We start from the raw sequence: 24,682 nt of genomic DNA, 5'->3' as shown, positions 1-24,682 counted from the left end.
GAGTGTGGTGTTGCAGGTGAAGCTACTCTCCTTTCCTTCCCATTTCCCTCACAGGACTGTGTGAGAAATAAATGACATGACGATTCTGGACTTTGCTATGTTTAGCTATGTGTCTCCTTTGGCAAGTCTTCTTGCCTCTCTGCCTCGTTTTTCTCATCTAATAAAATGAATGGCAAGAGTTAACGTGTGCATTGCTTTTGTCACACTATGTGCCAGCCACTGTCTTAAAGAGTGTATGATTTTATTTTATTCTTATAATAACCCTGTTTTACAGCTTTCGTTTTACACATAAGAAAAACTGAAGCAGAGAGAGGTTCAGTAACATTTCCAAAGTTATACAACTAGTAAGCTGGGATTCAAACCCTGGAGGTCTGCTCTGAGTCCTTGCATTAAAGACAATGCTTGCCAAATAGTAAGTTCTCAACAAATGTATGATGATGATGATTAGAAAATAGCTTGGCATATAGTAGGTACTCCATATAACCCATGCTGCCCTCTTCTCTGTGGCTAGCCCTAATCCTAAACATCTACCCCCTCCCCGCAGTAAGCACATTTTCTTTTTCCTTCTCACCTCTTTTCTGGCCATTTGGGTGCTCTGAGCAAGCCAGACAGAGGCTTGGCTGGGTGCAGGAAGACCGAGTGTGGGGTTGCAGGTAAAGCCACTCTTTGGGAATGAATGACTAAGCAAGCAGAAGCTCTAGACAAGTCATTGAAAGATCATTTCATCTGCCTAATTTGGGACATGTGTTCTAGGTTTCTGCTTATCTATCAACTAATCAAGAATTAAAATGCCTCAAAAATTCCAAGGGCATGTGAAAGCTTTTTTTTTTTTTTAAATTTACTTATTTTTTTTTGGTGCCCAGTGTTTCCTCAGTGTAAAATTTGCAGCTGGGAAAGTTTAATCCACAGTATGACAGCAGTGTTTTTTTTCCTTTCATTTTTGTTTTGCTCGGACAATAAAAAGCCTTATTCCCTTTCAATTCAGGGTTTCACTCGTTGTTCTTGAAAATTCCCTTCAGTTTAGCTCTCAAGATGGCCTCGCTTGCTGAGCATGAGTCACTGGTTTAGTGACTCAGAGTGGCATCTAACAAGACAAGGATGTGCAGGGTTGTCAAGGGACTTAGTGGCCAGCGAAGCCTGCCTGAAGCTTTTCCTAAACCCGGTTTTTGAGATAGAGCATCTTGTCCATTAGCGGCTGTTTCTAATCATCCTCAGTACCAGTTTATCTGAAGCTTGGGGTCTGACAGAGATATTGCCTTGTTGTGGAAAGCTCTAGACTCCATCCTTGTCCTTAACTGGGTGTGGCCTTGAGATTTACTGTGTGACATGACAAGACGTCTGAGAGTTCACCCAGCTCTGCTTGGAATAGCCACAGAATCAGGAGGCCTGTGCTTCTGGAAATACTGCATCAGGAGGGAAAATAAAGGCTCTTTATATTTGATGAGGCCTTCAAACCTCTTTCAACTTAAGGAGAAAAAAGATCAATTAAAGTTGGATAGAGAAACAGACACATGTGATGAAGCAAATATACCCAAAGGTACTTGGATATGGGGCCCACTGAATAATGCTTTCAACTTTTTGGTGTGTTTGAAACTTTTCAAAATACAATGTTGGGTACAATGCAAATACCCCTAGAAATGACTACACTTTTGAAAACATTATTACTTCCTCTTGCAATATAAATGGGTGTCTTCCTTCCCTTCTTCCACTTCGTTTCTACTCCTAGCATTAGTCTTTTTAAAATTTTGGTTTGGGGAGCCTTCTTTATTAAAAAGGGCCTAGAATAGTTAGAAAGAATGAATAAGACCTAGTATTTGATAGCACAACAAGGTGACTAGAGTCAATAATGATTTAATTGTACATGTTAAAATAACTGAAAGAGTATAATTGGATTGTTTGTAACACAAAGGATAAATGCTTGAGGGGATGGATACTCCATATTCCATGATGTGATTATTACACGTGGCATGCCTGTATCAAAATTTCTCATGTACCTCATAAATATATATACCTACTATGTACCCACAAAAATTAAAAATAAAAAAAATTTTAAAAAGGGCCTGGAGTGGGGGTGGTTGGTGATTGCTTATTCCTTTATTCCTTTATGCCAACGACTTCATATTCTTCTTCATATGTAATTCTCACAATAATCCTACAAACTAGTTATTATTTTCCATATTTTATGAGGAAACTGAAGCTTAGGGGAGTAAACTTGACCCAGTTACAAGGTAGTACTACTCATCTTACAGCATTTATGGAGCCCTTATGTGTCAGGCTTTGTGCTATGAACCTTAAACGTATTAACTTGTTTGAGCCTCACCCAGCTGTGGAAGATGGGTACCATTATCGCCTCCATCCTGCAGATCAGAAAATGGAAACTTAAGAGAGGTGCAGCAACTTGTCTCAGCTTATATTCCAGGGGCTGGTACATGGCAGGGCCCATGTTTGAATCCATTCTCTTACGCTTTATTTTATTTATTTTTTGAGACACAGTCTGGTCTGTCACTTAGGGTCTTTCTTGCTCTGTTGCCCATGGCTCACTGCAGCCTTGACCTCCCAGACTCAAGCATCCTCCCATCTCAGCCTCCCAAGTAGCTGGACCACAGGCTCATGCCATCATGCCCAGCAAACTAAAAAATTTTTTTCGTAGAGACAGGGTCTCACTATGTTGACCAGGCTGGTTTTGAACTCCTGACCTCAAGCAATCCTACCACCTTGGCCTCCTAAAGTGCTGGGATTACAGGCATCAGCCATCTCTCCCAGTCCTCTTTTGCTTTGGAGCTCTTGCCCTACTATTCAAACCCACGCCTTGGCGTTTTTTTGCCTACTTTGGTAAATTGGCGTATCTAGTGGAAGCCTCTTGACCTGAGACCACAGGCTCCTGAGGACAGAATGTTTTGTTCAGCACTGTGTCATTCCTAGTGTTCACAGCAGTGCCTGGTACCATGAATATTATTGAATAAAAGAGTGCATGAATGATGGCTTCTCACCACCTACTCCCTCACCTTCTCAGTCCCCCAAAGTGCTCCTCTTGGGCACATTTTGGCTATCCTGGACTTGGTCCTTGGAGATAAAGATGCCAGTTTCTCTGATGTGGTTTAGCCAACGTCTCATTTGGTGGCCGGTAAGGAGTTGTAATGAAGGCAGATTTTCCATATTGGTCTTAAGTTGTCAAAGACAGCAGAAAGATATTATCCACTGCCAAGGAAAGATGGAACCAAAAACAAATACTTAAAGTTCCCAAAGCTTTCAGGGAGTCTTCCAGTTGTGGCAACGAGAAGTCAACTCAAGGCCCCCTAATAGCCATGAAAGCTCTCACATTATAGCTATATTTGACTCTCGGGTTGCAGTAATGAACAGGTGAACACTGACAATTAGTCCTCTTAAATGTGCCCAAGCAGTTGGTAATTATACCCTACATTTATTTAGTGTTTTGTTTACAAAATTCTGTTCTCCCTTTTAATGATATGAACAACCCAGTACATATATAGGACAGCTATGATTATTCCCACTTTACAGATGAGAAAACTCACGCCAGAGAGGTTCTGTCACTTGCCCTACACTATTCAGTTAATAAAAGGTAGAGATGGTAGAGATAGGTCTTCAACCCTTTTAATGCCTAGTCCAGCAAATTTTTAATATCAATATTGCATTTAACTCAGTAATTTCTGAGGATGAGAGTAACAGGAAGATATATTCCTTTCTGTTGCTTTTCTTCCAATTTCGTTATGTATTTGAGTCAGTTAGTCTTTCTGGCTACCAGTTTACCAATCTGTATCATGGGGAATAAACACCATCCATCAGTGAGTATGCATGAAGCGGAGGAGATTGGGAGGGTTCAGAACTTAAAGAACCGTTTCTGAGTGAGGCCGTTTGGAAGAGACTGTGATGACTCTTACCCATTGTCCATAAAACAAGTAAAATGGCACCTCCCTTGGCCACCCTACCTAAAATGGCACCCCTGTTACTTCATTACCATGTTTCATTTTTCTTCACAACATTTATTGCCATTTATTATATGTCTACATTACCTGTCTGAATGCTTGCACCAGAGTGCAATAGCCAAGAAGGCAGGGACCTGAAACCCTAACAGGTGGAATAGTGCCTGGCACAAATAACCATGTGTTGAATAAATGATTGAAGGAATGAATGAATGAATCTGAGCTGTGGAATGATTTAGAGTAAGCGAACTGAATGACTGAAAGATTTACTTGAATCCTCCTTACTCTCCAACAGAGGGGTCTTATGGTTTGGTATCCTCATACCTATTCCTAGTCTGCCACTCAATGGCTTACAACCAGTCACTAAAGCCTCCTTGAGTATCAACTTAGGCCTGGGTGAAATGGGTTCAATAACCTGTGTCCATGCAGCAGACACAGGCCATTATATTGCACTGTATGCCTCTGTACTGTAACGCCTGTGAGCAGCTTGAGGACCGAGGGCTGGTCCTGTGCATTGTTGTATCCCCAGTACTTAGCATACAGCCTGGTCCACAGAGAGGTAAAATAAATGTTGAATGAATGAATGAAAGTACAGGACTCTTAATCCTCCTCCAAAGCTGACTTACCATCTGAAAATAAACCTGGTGCATGACACAGACATTCCCCTTTCAATTCAGAGATGAGGAGGCGCTAAACAGTTGGTTCCCTATCCTGAGGGAAGGAAAGGCAAACCTCGGCTCCAGATCCGGTTCCATGCCATGTTTTGGAATTTGTGTTTACGTCTGCCTTCATCCCCATCCTTTCCGCTCCAGTATAAGCAAAATTATAACCCCGCACACCGACTTGCATGCAATTATCATAGCCCGAGTGCTCCTCCGTTGAGAGACTTCGCCCCCGAGACCGCTGACTGTGAATGACAAATCAAAAGTCAGGGTTGCAGAATCAGACGGACTTTCCTGCTCATTTGCAGCAGAGGGAGGAAGCAGAGAATGAAAGATTCTGAAAATAAAGGTAAGGGGCGGACTGCAGAAGGATGGCTAAGAGAGGGCTAAAGGCTAAAAGATCCTAGGGATGCAATGTCACTCCACAGACATATTTAGTTTGTATTAATGACTAGTTTAAAATTACCGTGCCTATATTAACATTCTAGTTATATAATAAATATGATGACTTTAAAAAATGACTAGCTTCTAGTTTGCAAATATTGTGTCATTCAGCTTTCCATTTTTGTAGTACTAAATATAACTCTATTTTTGCATTCTTCATTTAATCTTGGCTGAGTAACACAGCTTTCACAGATTTCCTTAGACTAGCTCCCAGATTTTTGATAATTTTATTTTGGGGGTGTTCACAATAGTTAATAATGAATATACAGGTTTTCAATATATTATTAGAATTGGAATATCTGAAATACTTGGGACTTAAAACAGTTTGGGTTCTCAAGGTAAACGCTGACGGAGAATCCTTTAATGAACATTAATCTTTTTAGGAGCGCTCCATGGGGAGCCGTCGCTGACCTTCAAAACTGTTTATCTTGCAGAGAAATGTTGGGATGTAAACTACCCCCACTCCATCAGCCTCCACTCCTTACCTCCCCCTCACCTCCCAACACTCTAATTCTGTTGGGGGGGGATGGCGGAAGAGAGAAACCGATTTAAATAAAAACTCAAAAAAGGAAAGGGCTCACTGAAAAATGAGCCAACCAAATTTTAAGTTCAACAACAAGCATTCTGGAGGATTCTGGGGTTTTAAATTCGGAGCCTCCTTAAATGTTCTGCCGCATTTTGGGGGAGGAGCGATGGACCCTTAGGTCTCCGGAGGCTACACGTGTTCCCCGATCCCGTTTCCGGGGGGAGCCCTTCCTTCCTATTGAGCTGGTCGTGCTCCTGGCCCGCGTGCCCAGGAAGGGCGCAGAGGGGCCGCGCGCCCGGGGGAGAGCGCTCGCGCTGTCGCCCGGGCGGAGGACGCTGTCTCCGCGCGGCGGTGCCGGGCCGCTGCTTCCGGAACGCTAATTTTAGGGTTCGCCGGCCCCCCTTTCTTTTCACCCGGTTTCCGTGCGAGCCGCTGCGCAGCAGACTGCGCTGGGTTTTAAGGAGGCCCCGGCGCTTTCCCTTTGGGCTTGGGGGCTTGGGTGCGCAGGTGGGGGCTGGCACGCAGCCCCGCGGGCAGGTTTCGCGCAGCGACCCTCCCGGCACCCGAGCTAAGTTCTTGGGGTGAGCCGTGCAACAACGGAGGCCCCAAAGCTCTCTGCGAGCAGCGCCGCCGGTCTTGGCCTTCTCCAGTCCTCGGGAGCCTGCCACCCTCTCTGCCTTGTTATAGGAATCCCCTCCTGGTGGTGGGCAATGATGTATACACATTCAACGTTAGAAAAAGAAGGAAAAAAAAAAAAAAAGCCCACTCACAACCTAATGCCAATGGAGAGAATGGTATTTTAATCTATGAAACTGTAATGAAGGCTCTTAAACAATCCCACTTTCCATAATTGAGGCTTTCAAAAGGGCCAGGTAGTGGTGTTTGTATTAACATCTCATAGGCTCTGGATCATTCACATCCACGTATTGATCTATGTGGTTTTGACGTTTACATTTTAATGAAGCAGCCTTAGTGGGGAAGAAAACAGCTATGCATGGGCCTAGTAAGCGGGAAGAGGACCTGTTCACTCCTGTTTCTAAGCCAGCATTTACGAGTAGGTATTACCTGTGTGTGAAATCGAAGTATTTTAAAATTAACTCTAGGAAGAATGTTGGTTTTTCCTGTGTTGTTTTCAGTGGTTGGAGAAAGGGTTTCTGGACAGGAAAAAAAAATTGCCTATTTGCCAAGTCATGCTAGGCCATACGACATGATTTAGAAAAAAAATTAAAGCTGCCTGAATTGGAGGCTCAGGTTAAGGTTAATATTCAACATTGTTTGAAATGGAAACACTCCTGGTTTCTCAGTGTATCAGTGTGTTTTAAGCTCAGATCCCCGGACTTTTTTTTAAAGGAGAATTGGTATTTAGAATTTTTTTTTTTTGAGACAGAGTCATGCCCTGTTGCCCAGGTGGGAGTGCAATGGTGCGATCTCCGCTCACTGCAATCTCTGCCACCCAGGTTCAAGCGATTCTCCTGCCTCAGCCTCCCAAGTAGCTGGGATTACAGGCGCATGCCACCATGGCCAGTTAATTTTTGTATTTTTAGCAGAGACGGGGTTTCACCATGTTGGCCAGGCTGGTCTCGAACTCCAGACCGCAGGCGATCCATCTGCCTCGGCTTCCCAAAGTGCTGGAATTACAGGCGTGAGCCACCGTGTCTGACCAGTATTTAAAATTTTTATTTTACTTTGTACTGGAAAGAGCCTCGGGTTTGGAGTCAAGATTGGTAGACTCTGGCTTGTTCAGTTATAATTCATTTGTGACCTAGGACAGGACTCTTTATTTCTTTGGGTCTCAGTTTCTTTATCTCTAAAATGGAGAGCTACCATCACATGAGTGGTTCAGTAAATGTTGACTTGTGGCTTAAGAACTGCCTGCCTGCCCTTTCCATCTTTTTAGTTTGTCTTAGGACAATTCAGTAAGGTTTTTAATACAAAAGACATTGTGTAACTTTGATCCAGCATATCTCAAAATGTTTTGCAAGCCAGGAAAAAGAAATTAAGTATAAGGCAACTGAAAAGAAAATAGTTGAGTGAGTTAATAAGTAGATATTGGCAAACATGACAGCTAATTATAATAATAACAACTATAGCTCCTATTTAATGAAGAACTGTTATGTGAAAAGCTCTCTGGGAGGTGCTTTACATATTGTCACAACACTGCAAGGTAGGTGGTATTTTATTTTGAAGAAATGGATAAAGAATTTTGTACAGGGATGCATAGCTAGTTAATGGCAGAGCCATGATTCAAAACCAGGTCTTTTTTTAATCTCCAAAACCATTCACATGGTAGGCAAGTACTTGAAAATAAGTAGCCCTGTACTCTGTAAAATTACAGTTTTTAATAAAATTCTCAACATTTTTAGAATTAACTTACCTATATAAAAAGGGAGATGTGAACCCTAGAAAATGATGACTTTTGACTGATGTTTTAGGTTGTTTTTATTTGGAAAACAGATATTTTAACTCTTCAAATTCAGCTCCAAATTTTCTTTTTACTAAGTTCTTTGAGTATGTTATGCAGCAAGGTCTTAGAGGCGGAGGTACAAAATAATAAGAATGAAGACTGAAAATTTGGGTGAAATTTTTTTTTTTGGTCTATAAGAGGTCAAAGAAAATAGTTCTCATTCCAATTTTTCTGTTATTTTTCTAGATTTTATTTAAAAATGGCAAACATGGCATTTGTTTAGCAAACAAAGTTACACATAACATTTTAATAGTAGGATTTAAAAGTTGTCATGACTGGGCGCGGTGGCCGTAATCCCAGCACTTTGGGAGGCTGAGGTGGCGGATCACTTGAGGTCAGGAGTTCAAGACCAGCCTGGCCAACATGGTGAAACCCCATCTCTACTAAAAATACAAAAGTGAGCCGCCTGTGGTGGCAGGCGCCTGTAATCCCAACTATTCAGCAGCCTGAGGCAAGAGAATCGCTTGAACCTGGGAGGCAGAGGTTGCGGTGAGCTGAGATAGTAAGACTGCACTCCAGCCTGGGTGACAGAGTAAAACCCTGTATCAAAAAAAAAAAAAAAAAAAAAAAAGTTGTCTATGCCAATGGTTCCTGAGACAGCTTTTCACTGGAAGTTATTACAAAATCTAATTGGGTTTGAGCAGAGTCAGATTCAGACTTTTAGGATCTAAATATTAAAAAATAGTGTGGTGTTCATCCTCTAATCTGTAATTCAAAATAAGTATAAATAAATTTTTTTTTTTTTTTTTTTTTTTTTTTTTTGAGACGGAGTCTTGCTCTGTAGCCCGGGCTGGACTGCAGTGGCCGGATCTCAGCTCACTGCAAGCTCCGCCTCCCGGGTTTACGCCATTCTCCTGCCTCAGCCTCCGGAGTAGCTGGGACTACAGGCGCCCGCCACCTCGCCCGGCTAGTTTTTTGTATTTTTAGTAGAGACGGGGTTTCACCGTGTTAGCCAGGATGGTCTCGATCTCCTGACCTCGTGATCCGCCCGTAAATTTTTAAGAAGTGATTTTTCTTAAACATCATGACTACTTTGATACTTTTAGAGAAAACTCAAATTCAAGGATTTTTTGTCACTGTTGCTTGTAACTGGGTGAGTTGGTGAAATGATACTTTAGCTGGGGTGATCTGTAAATGACCGAGTGACTTCTCAGAGCTTCAAGGGTAGCAGGTGGTTAAGCTGGGATTAGAGACTAGTCTATGCCAGTGGTAATGAATGGGTGTGGTATTGCTTTTTGGGGAACACACTGGAAATCTGCAGGTGTGTTATTTGATGGTCATATGATTGAGGGGCACTACTAGCATTCATTGGCAGAAACTAGAAATAATAGTGCCTTCCAGTGTTCTGGACTGCTCCATTCAATGATGAATTAGCTCATGTCCTGGGCAATTTTCAAACGTTTTGCCGAAGATGTAGGTGAAAACCTTCTATACTTTTTTGGGCTTAGATCATAAATTGGTTTCACTATACACTGAAACTTCCAGGATTAAAAATGCTGTGTAAATCTAAGGAAGATTATCCTGAATTTTGTTCAGGAAATCACTTACCCAAAGCAATGCCACTTGTGTTTTAGACACCAATATAACACACCTGAATCATAAAATCTGTATACAGATGCAAGTAGCTACCTACTTAATTATGTTTTCCAATATAGTCTTGTCTGAACATTTGCATATTGAAATACATGTTGCTTTATTGTAAATTATTTCGCTTCTCTTTTACATTACAGTTGAAACATATGTATATATACATATGTATAGTTTAATTTTGTGTTAGGTTGGTTATTTCATCTTTAAATTTCATTTTGAGATACTAAACAAGAAAATACAAAATATTTTTATATTTATATGTATCTGTGTTACTCAGAGTTTACAGAATGATTTGATTTTTACCCCTGAACATTTTAAAATAATTCGAACCAACATTAAAACTTTTGGAGACTATAGGTTCAATAAGGTATTTATGGCTTCTTTAATAAAGATTAGAGCAGTCTGCAACAATGAGATGGAGCTGAGCGTAAACTACCCTCTTTAAATGGCAGATATACTGGGTTAAAAGGGTTATAAATCTTCTAAAAGTGATGTCACTGGTCATTGATTATTTTTATGCTATTGTTACTGCCACTTACATTTTTATTTTTTATTTTATTATTATTATTTTTGAGATAGAGTCTTGCTCTGTGACTCAGGCAGGAGTGCAGTGGTGATCTTGGCTCACTGCAACGTCCACCTTCCAGGTTTAAGCAATTCTCCTGCCTCAGCCTCCCTAGTAGCTGGGATTACAGGTGCACACCACCACACCCAGCTAATTTTTGTATTTTTAGTAGAAACAGCGTTTCACCATGTTGGCCAGGCTGGTCACCAACTCCTGACCTCAAGTGATCTGCCACTTTTGGCATCCCAAAGTGCTGGGATTACAGGTGTGAGCCACCTCACCTGGCAAATTTTTAAAAAACGTTTTATTTATGTTCTCTCAGCAAGACAATCTTCCTAGCATAACTGTTGAGGGCACCACCAGTCTCAAGTTTTGACCTTGTTTTTTTTTTTTTTTTTTTTAAAATCAACTTAAAAAAATTATTATTTTTTCATTTTTATTTTTGACTTGACAGTAACTATTTATGGGGTACCATGTGATGTTTTGATACAGAGCTCTACATTTTGGAATGATGAAATCAGGCTGATTAGCACATTTATCACCTCAAATATTTATCATTTCTTTGTGATGAGAACATTTAAAATCCTCTTTTAGTAATTTTGAAATATACAACACATTATTGTTAACTCTAGTCACAGTGCTGTGCGATAGGGCACCAAAACTTATTCTTCTGTCTAACTGTAACTTTGCGCCTATTGATCAGCATTGCCCCTTTCCCTGCCCATGCCCCCACCTCCCAGCCTCTGGTAACCACCTTTTGATTCTCTAATTCTGTTAAGTTTGGCTTTTTTAGATTCCACATACAAGTGAGATCATACGGTATTTGACTCTCTGTGGCACTTTAGAATTTCATTTTCTAATTGTTTATTCCTGGGATGTAGAAATAGAGTTGATTAGGCCAGGTGTGGTGGCTCATGCCTGTAATCCTAGCACTTTCGGAGGTGGAGGCAGGCGGAACACTTGAGGTCAGGAGTTGGAGACCAGCCTGGCCAACATGGTGAAACCCTGTCTCTACTAAAAGTACAAAAAAACTTAGCGGGGTGTAGTGGCATGTGCCTGTATTCCTAGCTACTCAGGAGGCTGGGTGAGAAGATGGCTTGAACCAGGAGGCGGAGATTGCAGTGAGCCAAGATCACACCACTGCACACTCCAGCCTGGGCAATAGACCGAGACTCCATCTCAAAAAAAAAAATAAAAAAAAAGAAATATCATTGATTTTATATGTTGACCTTATTTCAGTGACCTTGCTAAATTCGCTTATTAATTTCAATAGTTTTTAGATTTTAGGGGGCTTACTGTGTATACCGTTTATTTTTCTGTAAATAATGACAGTTTTATTTCTTCTTTCCAATCCTTATACTTTTTCCCCTTTGTCTCATTGTACTAGCTAGGATCTCTCTTATAATGTTGAATAGAAGCAGTGATGGTGAGTATTCTTACCTTGTTATTGATCTTAGGGGAAAAGCTATCACATTTTCACCGTTAAGTACAACATTTGATGTGGGATTTATATGGACACTTAAAAAATTAGATTAAGGAAGTTACCTTCTATTCCTACAGTGCTAAGTTTTTATCATGAATCAGTTCTGAGTTTTAACAAATATTTTTCTGTATTATGTGGATCATATGATTATTTTATTCTGTTAATATGGTGAATTTCAGTGATTCTTGAATGTTAAACCAACTTTGCATTTTTGGAACAAACAACTTGGTTGTGATATCTTTTTATATATTGCTGGATTTGACTTGCTAATATTTTGTTGAGGATTATCTTTGTCCATGAGAGAGATTAACCTGTGATTTCCTTTTGTTGTGGTGCCCTTGCCACGTTTTGGCATCAAAGATATGTTGACCTTGTAAAATGAATTAGGAAGTATTTCCTATTTCTCTATTTCCTGGAAGATTTTTGTGAGATTAGAATTATTCTTTAAATGTCTGGAAAAATTCACTGGTGAAGCCATTTGGGCCTGGAAATTTTGTTCTTGGAAGGTTTTAAACTATGTTTGTTTGTTTATTTGTTTATTTTACTTTTGTAAAGATGAGGTCTCACTATGTTGCCCAGGCTGATCTTGAACTCCTGTCCTGAAGTGATCGTGCCGCCTAGGCCTCCCAAAGTGTTGGGCTTATAGGCATGAGCCACTCTGCCTGGCTTCAGTTGTTTTAATAGTGTATGCTGTTCAGATTTCCTATTTTTGTGTGTGTTTTAATAAATTGTGTTTTTTTTTAGGAATTTGTCCATTTCATCTGAATTTTCACATAAGGTTTGCTTTATATTCTCTTATGATCTTTAAAAAGTTTTTAGGTAGTGTGCTCTTGTCCCTGTTTTTTATTTCTGATAGAGGCATTTCTATTTATTGTTCTGGTAATTCTCACTTATTTTGATGCAATATTGTCAAGGTGTTATAAATTTGAGTAGTCTCTGTAATCTTTTACTTGGTTAATTTTTTGTATTATACGTTTATTTTTCATCTCATGAGTTCCTGCTTTTGTCTTTATTATTTCCTCTTATACTCTTTGGCTATAACTTTTGACTTCTTTTTTAGTTTTTTGAGATGGAAGTTTGTATCTTTGATTTTCAGCTTTTCTTTTTAAAACTGTTTTCATTTAAGGCTACACATTAATATCCTTTAAGCTGGCCAGGCATCGTGGCTCACGCCTGTAATCCCAGCACTTTGAGGGTCCAAGGCAGGCGGATCACAAGGTCAGGAGTTCGAGACCAGCTTGGCCAGTGTCGTGAAACCCTGTCTGTACTGAAAAATTACAAGAATTAGTTGGGCATGGTGGCGTGTGCCTGTAATCCCAGCTACTCGGGAGGCTGAGACAGGATAATTACTTGAACCTGGAAGGCGGAGGTTGCAGTGAGCTGAGATCATGCCACTGTATTCCAGCCTGGGTGACACAGCAAGACTCTGTCTCAATGAAAAAACAAATCCTTTAAGCTATATGTATGATAGCCTTTAAGCATAGCTTTTGTGTCCACCTGCAAGTATTGTTATGTCATATTCATTATTTAGTTTAAAATATTTTATACTTTTCTTTTTGATTTTTTTGACCCATAAGGTAATGTAACAACATACTTTTTAATTTTTAAACAGTTGGGGAGTTTCTAGTTCTCTTTTTGCCATTGATTTCTAGCTTGCTCTGACTGTAGTCAGAGAATATATTTTGGATGACTTGGAAATGTTTTAGACTTACTTTGTGACCCTTCGTATGATCAATTTTTATATGTATGTGTTGTACTTAAAAGAATGTGCATACTGAGATAGTTTGGTTCCATGTTCTACATATGTTAATTATTTCAGTTTGTTAATCCCGAGGTGCGAATCTTCTGTGTCCTCACTGATTTTTTTCTCATTCTGTTGGTTCCCAAGAGAGGGCAAACTCTTCCATTATAATTTTAGATTTGCCTATTTTTCCTTTTATATTTGCCAATTTTTGCTTTACTTAATTCTGTGGCTCTGTTATTAGGTGCATACCATATACAGTTATAGTTGTTATAGCTTCATTATGAAATGTCTTTCCTTATCTTGAGCAATACTCCCTTATAATCTACCTTTTTGATATTAATGTAGCTATACCAACTGGGTTAATAGATACATGGTAGATCTTTTCCCATTTGTATACTTTTTCTTTTTTTTATTATTATATATTTTTTTGAGAAGGAGTCTCGCTCTGTCACCCAGGCTGGAGTGCAGTGGTGTGATCTTGGCTCACTGCATCCTCCGCCTCCTGGGTTCAACAATTCTCCTGCCTCAGCCTCCCAAGTAGCTGGGACTACAGGTGCGTGCCACCACAACCAGCTAATTTTTGTATTTTTAGTAGAGACGGGGTTTTGCCATGTTGGCCAGGCTGGTCTCAAACTCCTGACCTCAGGTAATCTGCTCACCTTGGCCTCCCAAAGTGCTGGGATTACAGGTGTGAGCCACCATGCCCAGCCTATACTTCACTTTTTTCTATGCCCATGTATGTAATCTATATCTTTTATAAGCGGCCGTAAGTGAATTTTAAAAAAATCTAATCTGACAATATGGTCTTTAGTTTGAATATTTAAACCATTTAATATAATTACTGATATGTTAAGTGCTATAGCTACCATGTTACTCCTTGTTTCTTATTCGTGTCCCATCTGTTTTATATACCACTTTCTTTTGGATTAAGCAAGCATTATTTTTAACTTTCTCACATATTCGTTACACATTTGTTTTCATTTGACTTTTGTGTGTGTGTGTGCGCCTCCGCATGTGTGCAAGTGATTACCCCAGTGCTATTTACACTTAATCATGTGTCAGACAATGTTATGCTCTTAGCAGACTTTAGGTCCATTTACCCTATCTCCTCCCTCACCTCACTTTCTGCCTTTTGTGTTATTATTGTATTTTGTTTTAATTATACATTTATTAAAGCCCCATAGGACACTAAAATGATTGTTTTATGGAATATTCATTTAAATTTACCCACATGTTTACCCTATTCATTGGTTTTTTTTCTTTCTGATTTTTTGTGTATTCCCTCTGGGATCTTTTCCTTTTGCATGAAAAAAACTCCCTTTAGGATTTCTTGTAGTGCATATATGCTAGAAACAAATATTCTCAGTTTTTATGATCTGGAAATGAGTTGATTTTGTCTTTGCTTTTGAAGGTTAATTTTACTAGGTGTATAGAATTCTGGGGAAGCAGATGTTCCCCCAGCACTTTAAAACATGTTATCCCGTTGTCTTCTGGTTTTCATCCTTTCAAAGTAGGCTGTCAGTCAGTCTTATGTTGTTATTTGGTGTTGCATCTTTTTTCTTTGGCTGCTGTTAAGACTTTTCTCAATTGATTTGGTTTTCAACACTTGTCCCAGGTGTGGTTTTCCTTGTATTTATCCTGCTTGGGGTTTTCAGTCCTTGAATCTGTGCAGCTTGAGGTTTTCTGTAATTATCATAATTCTCTGCAATTATCTCTCCAAACAGTGTTTTGTTCCTTTTTCTCTTTCTGGGACTCCAGGTACCTTTATGTTAGAACTTTTTACCCTGTCCCATATATTCCTTCATTTTCTGTATACTTAGCCCTTTTCTTTCTTTTTCAGTTTTGTTACTTTTTTGTTGGCCTATCTTAGAGCTTACTGGCTCTCTCTGCTGTGTGTAACTTGTTGTTACGGAATCATTAATTTATTAATTTTGTTTTGTATCTTTCAGTTCTAGAGTTACTATTAGATTTTTTTTTTTTTTTTTTTTTTTTTTTTTTGAGACAGAGTCTCGTTCTGTTGCCCAGGCTGGAGTGCGATCCCGGCTCACTGTAACTTTCACTTCCTGGGTTCAAGTGATCCTCAGCCTCCTGAGTAGCTGAGATTACAGGCATGTACCACCATGCCTGGCTAATTTTTGTGTTTTTAGTAGAGACAGGGTTTTGCCATGTTGGTCAGGCTGGTCTTGAACTCCTGGCCTGAAGTGATCTGCTCACCTTGGCCTCCCAAAGTGCTGGGATTATAGACGTGAGCCACCATGCCCACCCTCTATTAGATTCTTTTCCAAAATAGATTATTCACCTTGTCATCTGTTTTCTCAAATACATACATCACAGTCATCTTAAAAAACTGCTCAGTAACTTCAATGTGTGGGCCACTTGTGAGTCTTTTTATCTCTTCTTTTTTTCTTCTTGGTTGTCTTTCTTCGTATGTCTGGCAATTTTTTTATTGTATGTCATTTTGTGTATGAAGATGCTCTGGATGATGTCATCTACCTGTTGAGAGTATTTGTCCTATTCTTTGTCAGAAGTAGAACAGAGATCACTTCAATCCAATCAGGCACTCAGTCCAATTAAGTCTGTTTTGCAGACTTTTAAGGTTTAGTCTGCTTCTGGTTCTCCTAATCCCAGGGCCCTAGGGGAACTGACTGAGAGTCTTGAGATGTTTCTCACCACCCTTTCCCCTTGACAGACCCTAAACTCTAATTTTTGTCTCCCTAATACTGTGAACTTGCTGAAAACTCTACTCAGCAAAATGTTCATTGTGCTTTTCATTTGCTTTCTCTTTGGCTTCTTAGCCTCTGCTCTGGGCAGCTGAGTCAGGAATATCTGAAGGAGAAAACTCCTGGCAGGCTGTGAGTTACTCTAGGATGTGCCTTTTCAGTCCTAAACTCCACTTTTTCTCTCTGCAGCCCTGGAAACTGTCTAAAATTCTGCAGGCTTCTGTGTGTCTTAACAGCTGCCCCTTGCCTGGCTGTTCAGCTTCTTACCCCATGCTAAGAATTGGCAAATACCCTAAATGGGAAAATGGGCTTGCAGAAAGTTAGGCTCACCTCAGTGAGCCTCCCCTCTCTCCAAGATCTGGCTCCTCAAATCCTGGCTGATTAGTAGCTTTCCTATTGCTTCACATAGATGTTTAAAAATTTTATCTGGGTTTTCTAATTTCCCACATCAGAACCAGTCTGCTACAACCTACTCTATTAAAGCTGGAAGTTAAACATATCTGTATGAGTGTGTGTGTTTTTTTTAAATGGACTATGTTAAAAAATAAAAATCGCAGGCCAAAAACCAAGGTAACAATGTCATTTTAAACATATGAATTTAATAAAGGATATATGTTCATTTTTAGTTACTCTTGCTTATTAAAAGCTTGTCAGTATCTTTTTTCATATGTACTCTGAAATTCTTACAAATATATGTTGCTTTGTTCCAGAGAACATGTGTACTAAAAGACTTTATAATTTTTCTGAGTCTGGTTCTCCATTCAAATGTTTAATACTTTTGTGATTTTATGATTTGTAATTGTCAACTCTCACCTCCCAATTCAACATGATCCTAAAATGTACAAAATAATTTGAATGATTGAGCTTCAAAAAGTTTAGAAAACTTGATCTTGTAACTTTTATTCCAAAGCTTAGTTGAGGGGAGAGAAGTACAGGCTTCTGCCTTTAAGGGTATTGCTTCACTTTTGGGGGAAAAAAGCAAGGGTTTTCAAAGGGGAACTTGACATGAACGGCATGCAGGGGAGGGAGTGAGCCACTGGGGATCTCAGTGACTTGCTTTGGTGCTTTGTCTACCAGGTGGTTGAGCTGGTGGCTTTGTAGGCAGAACTAGGTTGTAAGGTGGCCAAAGTCTTGAGATGCTCTCGAAGTGGGAGTGAGTTTCATCATGGGCATACTTTAGGTTATGATTTGTTATCTCTTGAGGCAGTCTCCTGGTCGAAAAGACGTCTGGCTCTGGAGCTTCTGAGTGCACAGATAAGCTTGCCCTATAGGGAGTGTCTGGTGAAGGGAAGGTAAAGGTTATAATTGCATTTCTAAAGAGCTAAGTAGGAAGAAGGGAAAAAGGGAAAAGGAGGAAACAGAAAAGAAGAAAAAAGTATTTTTTAAAAAGTAATTCTTTCTCTTAGAAAAAGGCAGCTACTTGGTAACAGTCTAAACCCTTTACCGTGGCTGAGTAGGTATTTTTTTCAGCCTCTTTCCCAGGTTGTGTGCTGCATTTTAGTGCTGTCATTCTCATGTGCTTCATGTCACTGCCAATGTTTTCAGCCTCTCAAATTCAAGCTCCATTCATTTACTCATTCATCTCATATGTTTTTGATCACTTACGTGCTCAGGTCTCCTTCTTTTTCAAATCAGTATTATGGCAATTCTAGGAAATGATCAGGGAAATTAAATAGGTCAATTCATGTGACATAACTCTGAAAGTGATTGGTGGAATTGTGGAAATGTTTTTTACATTTCTCCAAATTTTCTTTTAAAATCAGACAAACAAACTCACTTATTTTTCAGTCTTTTCAGATATGTTCCCCCACTCCAACTCTAGTACTTGAAAATGTACTAAGTAAGAGGGCTTTGGGATGCCAGAAATAGTCTGTTACTTAATCTGGCTGCTGGTTTTTAAACCAGTGTGTGAAAATTCCTGGAGCTCAGCACATGGTTTGTTCACGTTTCAGTATGTCTGTTATACTTTAATAAACAAAATGAGCTTTTTACTGATAGATTAACAAAAAAGTGCCAAAGAGAAAGCTTGAGAACCTCTGATCAAGTTCAGCCTCTTCATGTTATGGGTGAGGGAATTGAAGCTTGGGAAGGAAAAATTACCTGGGGATTGGGGGAATGTCTCATAACCAGGACTGGTACTCAGGCCTTCTGACTCCTAGTTCATCTGACGTTTCCTAACTTGTTGATCAGGAAAGGGGTGAGGAAGAATCTAGCATGCGCTAACATTGGAGCTGGGCGACGTTCTCAGAATCCCAGGTGCATCCTGTGAGTCAGCACTTCACTCCCTACTCTTTCTGCCCTCCTCCATCCCCTTCCCCATGGCAGTTTAAAAACAGACACTTTTATCTCCTGCAAACCTGGAGACGCTTGTTTCATCACCTAAGAATCATTTGACTACATATGCTGAGAAAAAAGGGAAATTCGTGCCTGTGAAATCTCACAAGAGCCCAGCACAAGGTATGTTTGATCCTCTTTTAAAGCCATTTTTAGTTTGGTGCTGTGTGGTTTAAATTTAGAATAACATTTTTACAACTTTGGGGGAGGGGTGGTGATGGTGGAGTGCAGAGATTGAACCCAGCTGTGACTCCTGCTGCTGTGAGATAAATGGGAAAATCTGGGAACCAGTGTTAAAAGGAGAGGGCTCTTTAGAGAGGTAGCTGCAGGGAAGGGGATTTGCCTTAATTGGGATGGGGGTGGGGATAGGGCCAAGAAACAGTGGGAGCTGTCTCTTCCCCCTCCTGCCCTGTGGGATCTGACCTACTGAAAACAGAGTGAAGACTATTTTTGATTTGGTTTGGAAATCCAGAATTTAATATTAAAATACACATTAAATATTTCAATAAATAAATATTAATATGTTAATAATGTGAGAATGTTAAAATATACATCTGATGTATACACACATACATGCACATGTGTGCACACACACAGCTTGGAATTGGTAGTGTCATCCTGGCTTCATTTTACATCCTCAAAGGCTAGATGTTGGGTTTCCAGTGTGCTGTTTCTTCTGCCTAGAATACATTTTCTCTCCTATTTGCCTGACTCAGTTCTACTCCTCTTTCTAGTGGTAGCTTCCTCTGACTCTAGGTCTCCTTCCCACTCCCTGCCTGTAACAGGTTTCCAGAGCATCCTGTGTTTTTCCTTTTGTGTCACTTCCCGTATTTTTAACTATTAGATGAAGTTTGGGCACGGCATATGTCCTTAATACACAGAGGAAAGAAGAGAAGGCAAGGAGACAGGGAAGATAAAAGAAAGCTACCCTTGGATCGCTCCTCTTAAACTTAGCAAGGTAGACAGGTTCCTTAACTTTTCTGAGCCTCAGTTTCCTCACTTTCAAAGTGAAAATAGTAATACCTAACTCATAAGGTTGTTGCGAGATTAGAAATAATATATTAAAGGCACCTAGCATGTCTAACACATAGTAGGTACTCAATGTAACATAATTTAAAATGTATGTATACTCTCAAAAGGAAATTATGAAAATTCAGAAAAGCACAGAGAAAGCCTGTAAAAACATTCATTATCCCGTCTCTTAGAGATACTTGCTGTTAAATTGAGTGGATTCCTTTTCTGTGCATATCTTTATATATCTATATAATGCACTTTACTTAGTTCAGATTATTCATATTTTCTTTTTTTTCACTTAATATGGCGGCCCAAACACTCTCCACATTTTTAGAGTCTGTAAAATACTTCCGTATTATATTTTGTAATAATAGCTGGGCCTTCAGTTATTAAAAGAAGATTTAGAAACTGACCCTTGATCCATTCAAACTCTACTTTTGCCAGGACAATATGTTTATGTGTTAGGAGGATAATTCATATTCCTGGGTAAACAAATGATGTAGTAGAAAGATACAAATGGACTCCTCCCTCCATTCCTTCCTCTCTCTCTCTTTCAACCTTTCTTGCTTATTTCCATGGACAGGAGGGTTATTTTGATTTTTAAAGTAATGAGGCAACTAGGTGAAATGAAGAAATCTATTGGCCTGGAAGTTTGGAGGCCAGAAATTTTCCTCCTTACAGTCCAGTCACTGACTCACTTTGAGGCAGTCATTTCATTTTTTGCTGTAATTTTTTTCATTTGTAAACATGGGAGAAGTGGGTTTTATTAGAGAGATTTTCAGACTGGGCTTTTCTGAGTGAGTGTTAGAGTTCTGTGGAGATGTTTTTTCATATTAGGTAGATTTCCTCTCAAGGGAAAATTACATGGCTAAAAAAAATTAAGTTTCAAGTTTCAAATTTTATTTTATTTTTTAGACAGGGTCATGCTCTGTCACCCAGGCTGGAGTGCAGTGGTGTAATCTTGGCTCACTGCAACCTCTGCCTCCTGGGTTCGAGCAATTCTTGTGTCTCAGCCTCTTGGGTAGGTGGTACTACAGGTGCTTGCCACTACACTGGCTAATTTTTGTATTTTTAGTAGAGATGGAGTTTCACTATGTTGGCCAGGCTGGTCTCGAACTCCTGACCTCAAGTGATCTGTCCACCTTGGCCTTCCAAAGTGATGGGATTACAAGCCTTAGCCACTATACCTGGCTCAAGTTTCAAATTTTAAATGAAATCTCAGTGTACTTTTCCTTTTTAAAACTGAGATATAATTCACATACCATAAAATTCACCTTTTAGAAGGGTACAACTCAGTGGTTTTTAGTATATTCATAAGGTTGTACAGTCATCACTACTATCTAATTCCATAACGCTTTCATGGAACCCATTAATAGTCGCTCCCCTTTTCCTCCTCCGCCTAGCCCCTGGCAACCACTAATCTATTTGTCCCCGTGGATTTGCCTATTCTGGACATTTCATGTAAATGGAGTTATAGTATGTGGTCTGGCTGCCTTCACTTAGTGTAATGGTTATAAAGTTGATGCACCTGAGTAGTTGTACCCTAATTGCTTCGTTTCTCTTTTTCGATTTCTTTTAATTTTTCTTTTTCTTTTTTGAGATGGAGTCTCGCTCTGTCGCCCAGGCTGGAGTACAGTGGCCCAGTCTCTGCTCACTGCAAGCTCCACTTCCTGGGTTCACACCACTCTTCTGCCTCAGCCTCCCGAGTAGCTGGTACTACAGGCACCTGCCACCACGCCTGGCTAATTTTTTATATTTTTAGTAGAAACAGGGTTTCACTATGTTAGCCAGGATGGTCTCGATCTCCTGACCTCATGATCCACCCACCTTGGCCTCCCAAAGTGCTGGGACCACAGGCGTGAGCCACTGCGCCCAGCCCCTTTAAAAATTTTTATTTTACTTATTTATTTATTTTGAGACAGAGTCTGGCCCAGTTGCCAAGGCTGGAGTGCAGTGGCATGAATGTGGCTCACTGCAGCCTTGACCTTCTGGGCTCAAGCCGTCCTTCTGCTTCAGCCACCTGTGAAGCTGGGACCACAGGTGCATGCCACCATGCCTGGCTAATTTCTTCATTTTTTTTTAGAGACAAAGTCTCACTTTTGCCCAGGCTCAAGTGAACTCTTGGGCTCAAGTGATTCTCCTGTGTTGGCCCCGCAAATTGCTGGGATTACAGGCATGAGCCATCACACCTGGCACCATTCCCCTTTTTCAACATTTTAGAAAAATTTTTTTCAAGTTTGGAAAAAAAAAAAAGCTTTGTCCGACTATTAGAATTCCCATAGCAGTATAATGCTTTAACTGCAGTGTTTGTTGAGATGCAAAAACAATTTCAGTATTTCAGACTTTTAAATAAAAGGCTCTATTTAGTACATGTGAAAACTTCTAAAGCTCTCCTCTTCCTCCTTAAAGCTAAGAGACTAATACACTGATTGCCAGTCTTGTTTTCCTCCTCTGGGTTAGGGGAGGGGATTAGGGCCAGACTTTCATTGGATAAAGGTAGTTGAGGCTGGGGTTAGGTCCTTTTCAGAGGAAAAATCAAGATATTAACATGTCACCAGAAGGAGGAGGGATGGATGGCGGGTGGGTTAAAACAACAGATGCCAGGTGTACATAACTGGGATGGACTTTATCTGCTGCGCTATTGGTGCAAAATCCTTTCCTCTTATGTGTCTCCTGGTGTTCCTAGGAAAATATAAGGAAGTCACCTGCAGTTTGTAGGGAATGAGCTATTTACTCATGCATGAACTGTGTTCTCTAGTTCATAAGAGATTGAAAGGAAGAACAATGTCAGAGTCCCTATCCAAATTATGAACTCCCTGAAGTCAGAGACTGTGTCTTGTCACAATTATACCTCCAGTGTTTGATATGGAACCTGGCATACATGAGTCATTCAGTGAATATTTGTGAGATTACTTGGTTTGTTGCCTTGTTGACTTAAGAAAACTTTTTATTTTGAAATAATCATAGATTTGTCAGAGATTCCAAAGAAATGTTCAGTGGTATCCTGTGCATCCTTCATCCTCTAGCCTCCCTGAATGTTCACATCTTATACTACTATAGTTCAATATCAAAGCAAGACATTGACATTTGCACAATCCATAGAACTTAAGGTTTCACCAGTCACACATGCACTAGTTTATGTGTGTGTGTTTATGTTTGTAGTTCTATGCTATGTACTATGTGAATATATGTAACCTTAACTAACGACCATGGTGATCAAGATGCTCAAATATTACCACACACTTTCTTGCATTACCCATTTATGGTCACCTCCATTTCCCAGTCCTTAACCCTTGGAAATTTAGTCTGTTCTCCATCTTTATAATTACATTATTTCATGATTTTTCCAGAAATGAAACCATGAAGGTATCCCCAAGATTGCCTTTTTTCACTCAGCATAATTTCCCTGAGTTGCATCCAAGTTGTTGGATGTACAACATGCACCAACAGTGCATTCCTTTTTACTGCTGAGTAGTATTCCCTAAAATGGATATAGCGTAATTTGTTAAAATATTTATCCATTGAAAGACATTTGGGTGGTTTCCAATTCTTAGCTACTAAGAATAGAGCTGCTGTGAACATCTGTGTACAAGTTCCTGTGTGAAAGTGAGTCTTCATTTCTTAGGGATAAATGCCCAAGAGTGCGATTGCTGGATTGTATGGTAAATTCATTTTTAAATTCCAGACATTATTATATGAGTGATCCAGTTTCTCCATATCCTTGCCAGCAGTTGGTATAGTCACTATTTTTCTTTTTAGCATTTATGATGAGTGTGTAGTGATACATTGACTTTTTGCCCCTCCTCCTGCTAACAAACATGTTAAGTTTTGAACTCAGCTTCCCAACTCTCAGTGGCCTGGTCTGTGATTTCCACAGGCCTCCATACTTCTGACCTCGTCCTACCTCCATGACCTTGACCTGACTTCTCTTTCCTCTCTCCCCAGCCTGGGTCCCAGGGTCCCCGTTTTACCTCAGAATCCTTTTATCTCAATCCTGCCATCTTCCCAGTGCCTGGAGAAAGTCACAAAAGTGCTCTCCACTGCTGCCAGGCCTCTGATGTTATAGCTCCTGGGCAGTCCTTTCCTTTACCTCAGTGATGTCACCCTCCCATTTCTGACAGCACTGCTCTGTACAGTGAGGTCTTCTCCCAGAGAGGACCTTACCACCTCTCAACAAGAATGAGACTGTCCCAGCCTGAAGCCCCTCAGCATCTCCTTTCTCCATCTCTGCCTTTCTGTTTCTTGCAAAAGCCAACTCCTCATGTGTGCTTGTGTTCCCAGAGAGCCTCCAGCTCCCCAGGGTAGGGATTTATCAGAGGAATCTATTTTCAGACTTGCCTTCATACGTTCTCCTTTTCCTCAGAGTGTCCTTAATGGAATACCCACACCTCTCCTCTAGTACTGCGTCTGTTGAATCAGGATCTCTGAAGGTTTGCAGGGCGGAGGGTCTCTGTTTTTTTCAGTCTCCTCAAGGCCTCCAATGGGGTGTCAGATTCAGAGATGGCTGCCTCAGGGGCTCTCTGGGCCCCTCTTCTTTACACTACCCCTCAGTACTGTTTTCCCCTAACTTTGGAGAACCAAATTATTTTGTTCTGGACTCACGGTTTTTTTTTTGTTTGTTTTTTGTTTTTTTGTTTTTTTTTTTTGAGACGGAGTTTCACTCTTTTTGCCCAGGCTGGTGTGCCATGGTGCGATCTTGGCTCACTGCACCCTCTGCCTCCCAGGTTCAAGCGATTCTCCTGCCTCAGACTCCCAAGTAGCTGGGATTACAGGCACCCACCACCATGCCCGGCTAATTTTGTATTTTCAGTAGAGATGGAGTTTCACCATGTTGGCCAGGCTGGTCTTGAACTCCTGACCTCAGGTGATCCGCCCACCTTGGCCTCCCAAAGTGCTGGGATTACAAGCATGAGCCACTGCGCCTGGCCGACTCACTGGGTATAATTCTGCTGTTTTCCATCTGGTTCCTGCATTTCTGCCCAGCTCCTTTAAATTTATAATAATAATTGTAATTATCAGGTTGCTTTGGTTTTGCAGTCTTATTGGTGCCTGCTTTGCAGTGTCATCAGTTTCATCTTTACAACCTCTGATGCTCTAACTTTCTTGCATAAACCGCAGCAATTGCTCTTCTTTCCTTGCACAGAGGTAGGAGTGTTCTCAATATGACCACCATCTGTGGTTTCCCAGCCTAGGTT

The 24,682-nt window shown here is 40.3% G+C and overlaps 1 protein-coding gene across 5 annotated transcripts in view; it reads left to right on the top strand.

Moving 5' to 3' along the window:
- Positions 1–24,682, top strand: part of DNAJC6 (DnaJ heat shock protein family (Hsp40) member C6) — a 157,528-nt gene that overhangs the window by 5,361 nt on the left and 127,485 nt on the right. The window contains exon 1 of one of the 5 annotated variants that reach the window (XM_007978439.3): positions 4,351–4,952. The exons of 3 other annotated variants lie outside the window; for them this stretch is intronic. In XM_007978439.3, the coding sequence (XP_007976630.1) occupies positions 4,931–4,952 (22 nt within the window). In that variant the 5' untranslated portion in view covers positions 4,351–4,930. Of the gene's footprint in view, positions 1–4,350; positions 4,953–24,682 lie in introns of those variants that run through there. One more of the 5 variants, XM_007978440.3, reaches the window with a different exon arrangement.

Source organism: Chlorocebus sabaeus, chromosome 20 (genome assembly GCF_047675955.1).
Source record: "Chlorocebus sabaeus isolate Y175 chromosome 20, mChlSab1.0.hap1, whole genome shotgun sequence".
Taxonomy (NCBI): Eukaryota; Metazoa; Chordata; class Mammalia; order Primates; family Cercopithecidae; genus Chlorocebus; species Chlorocebus sabaeus.
This window is presented reverse-complemented; position numbering and strand designations above follow the sequence as displayed.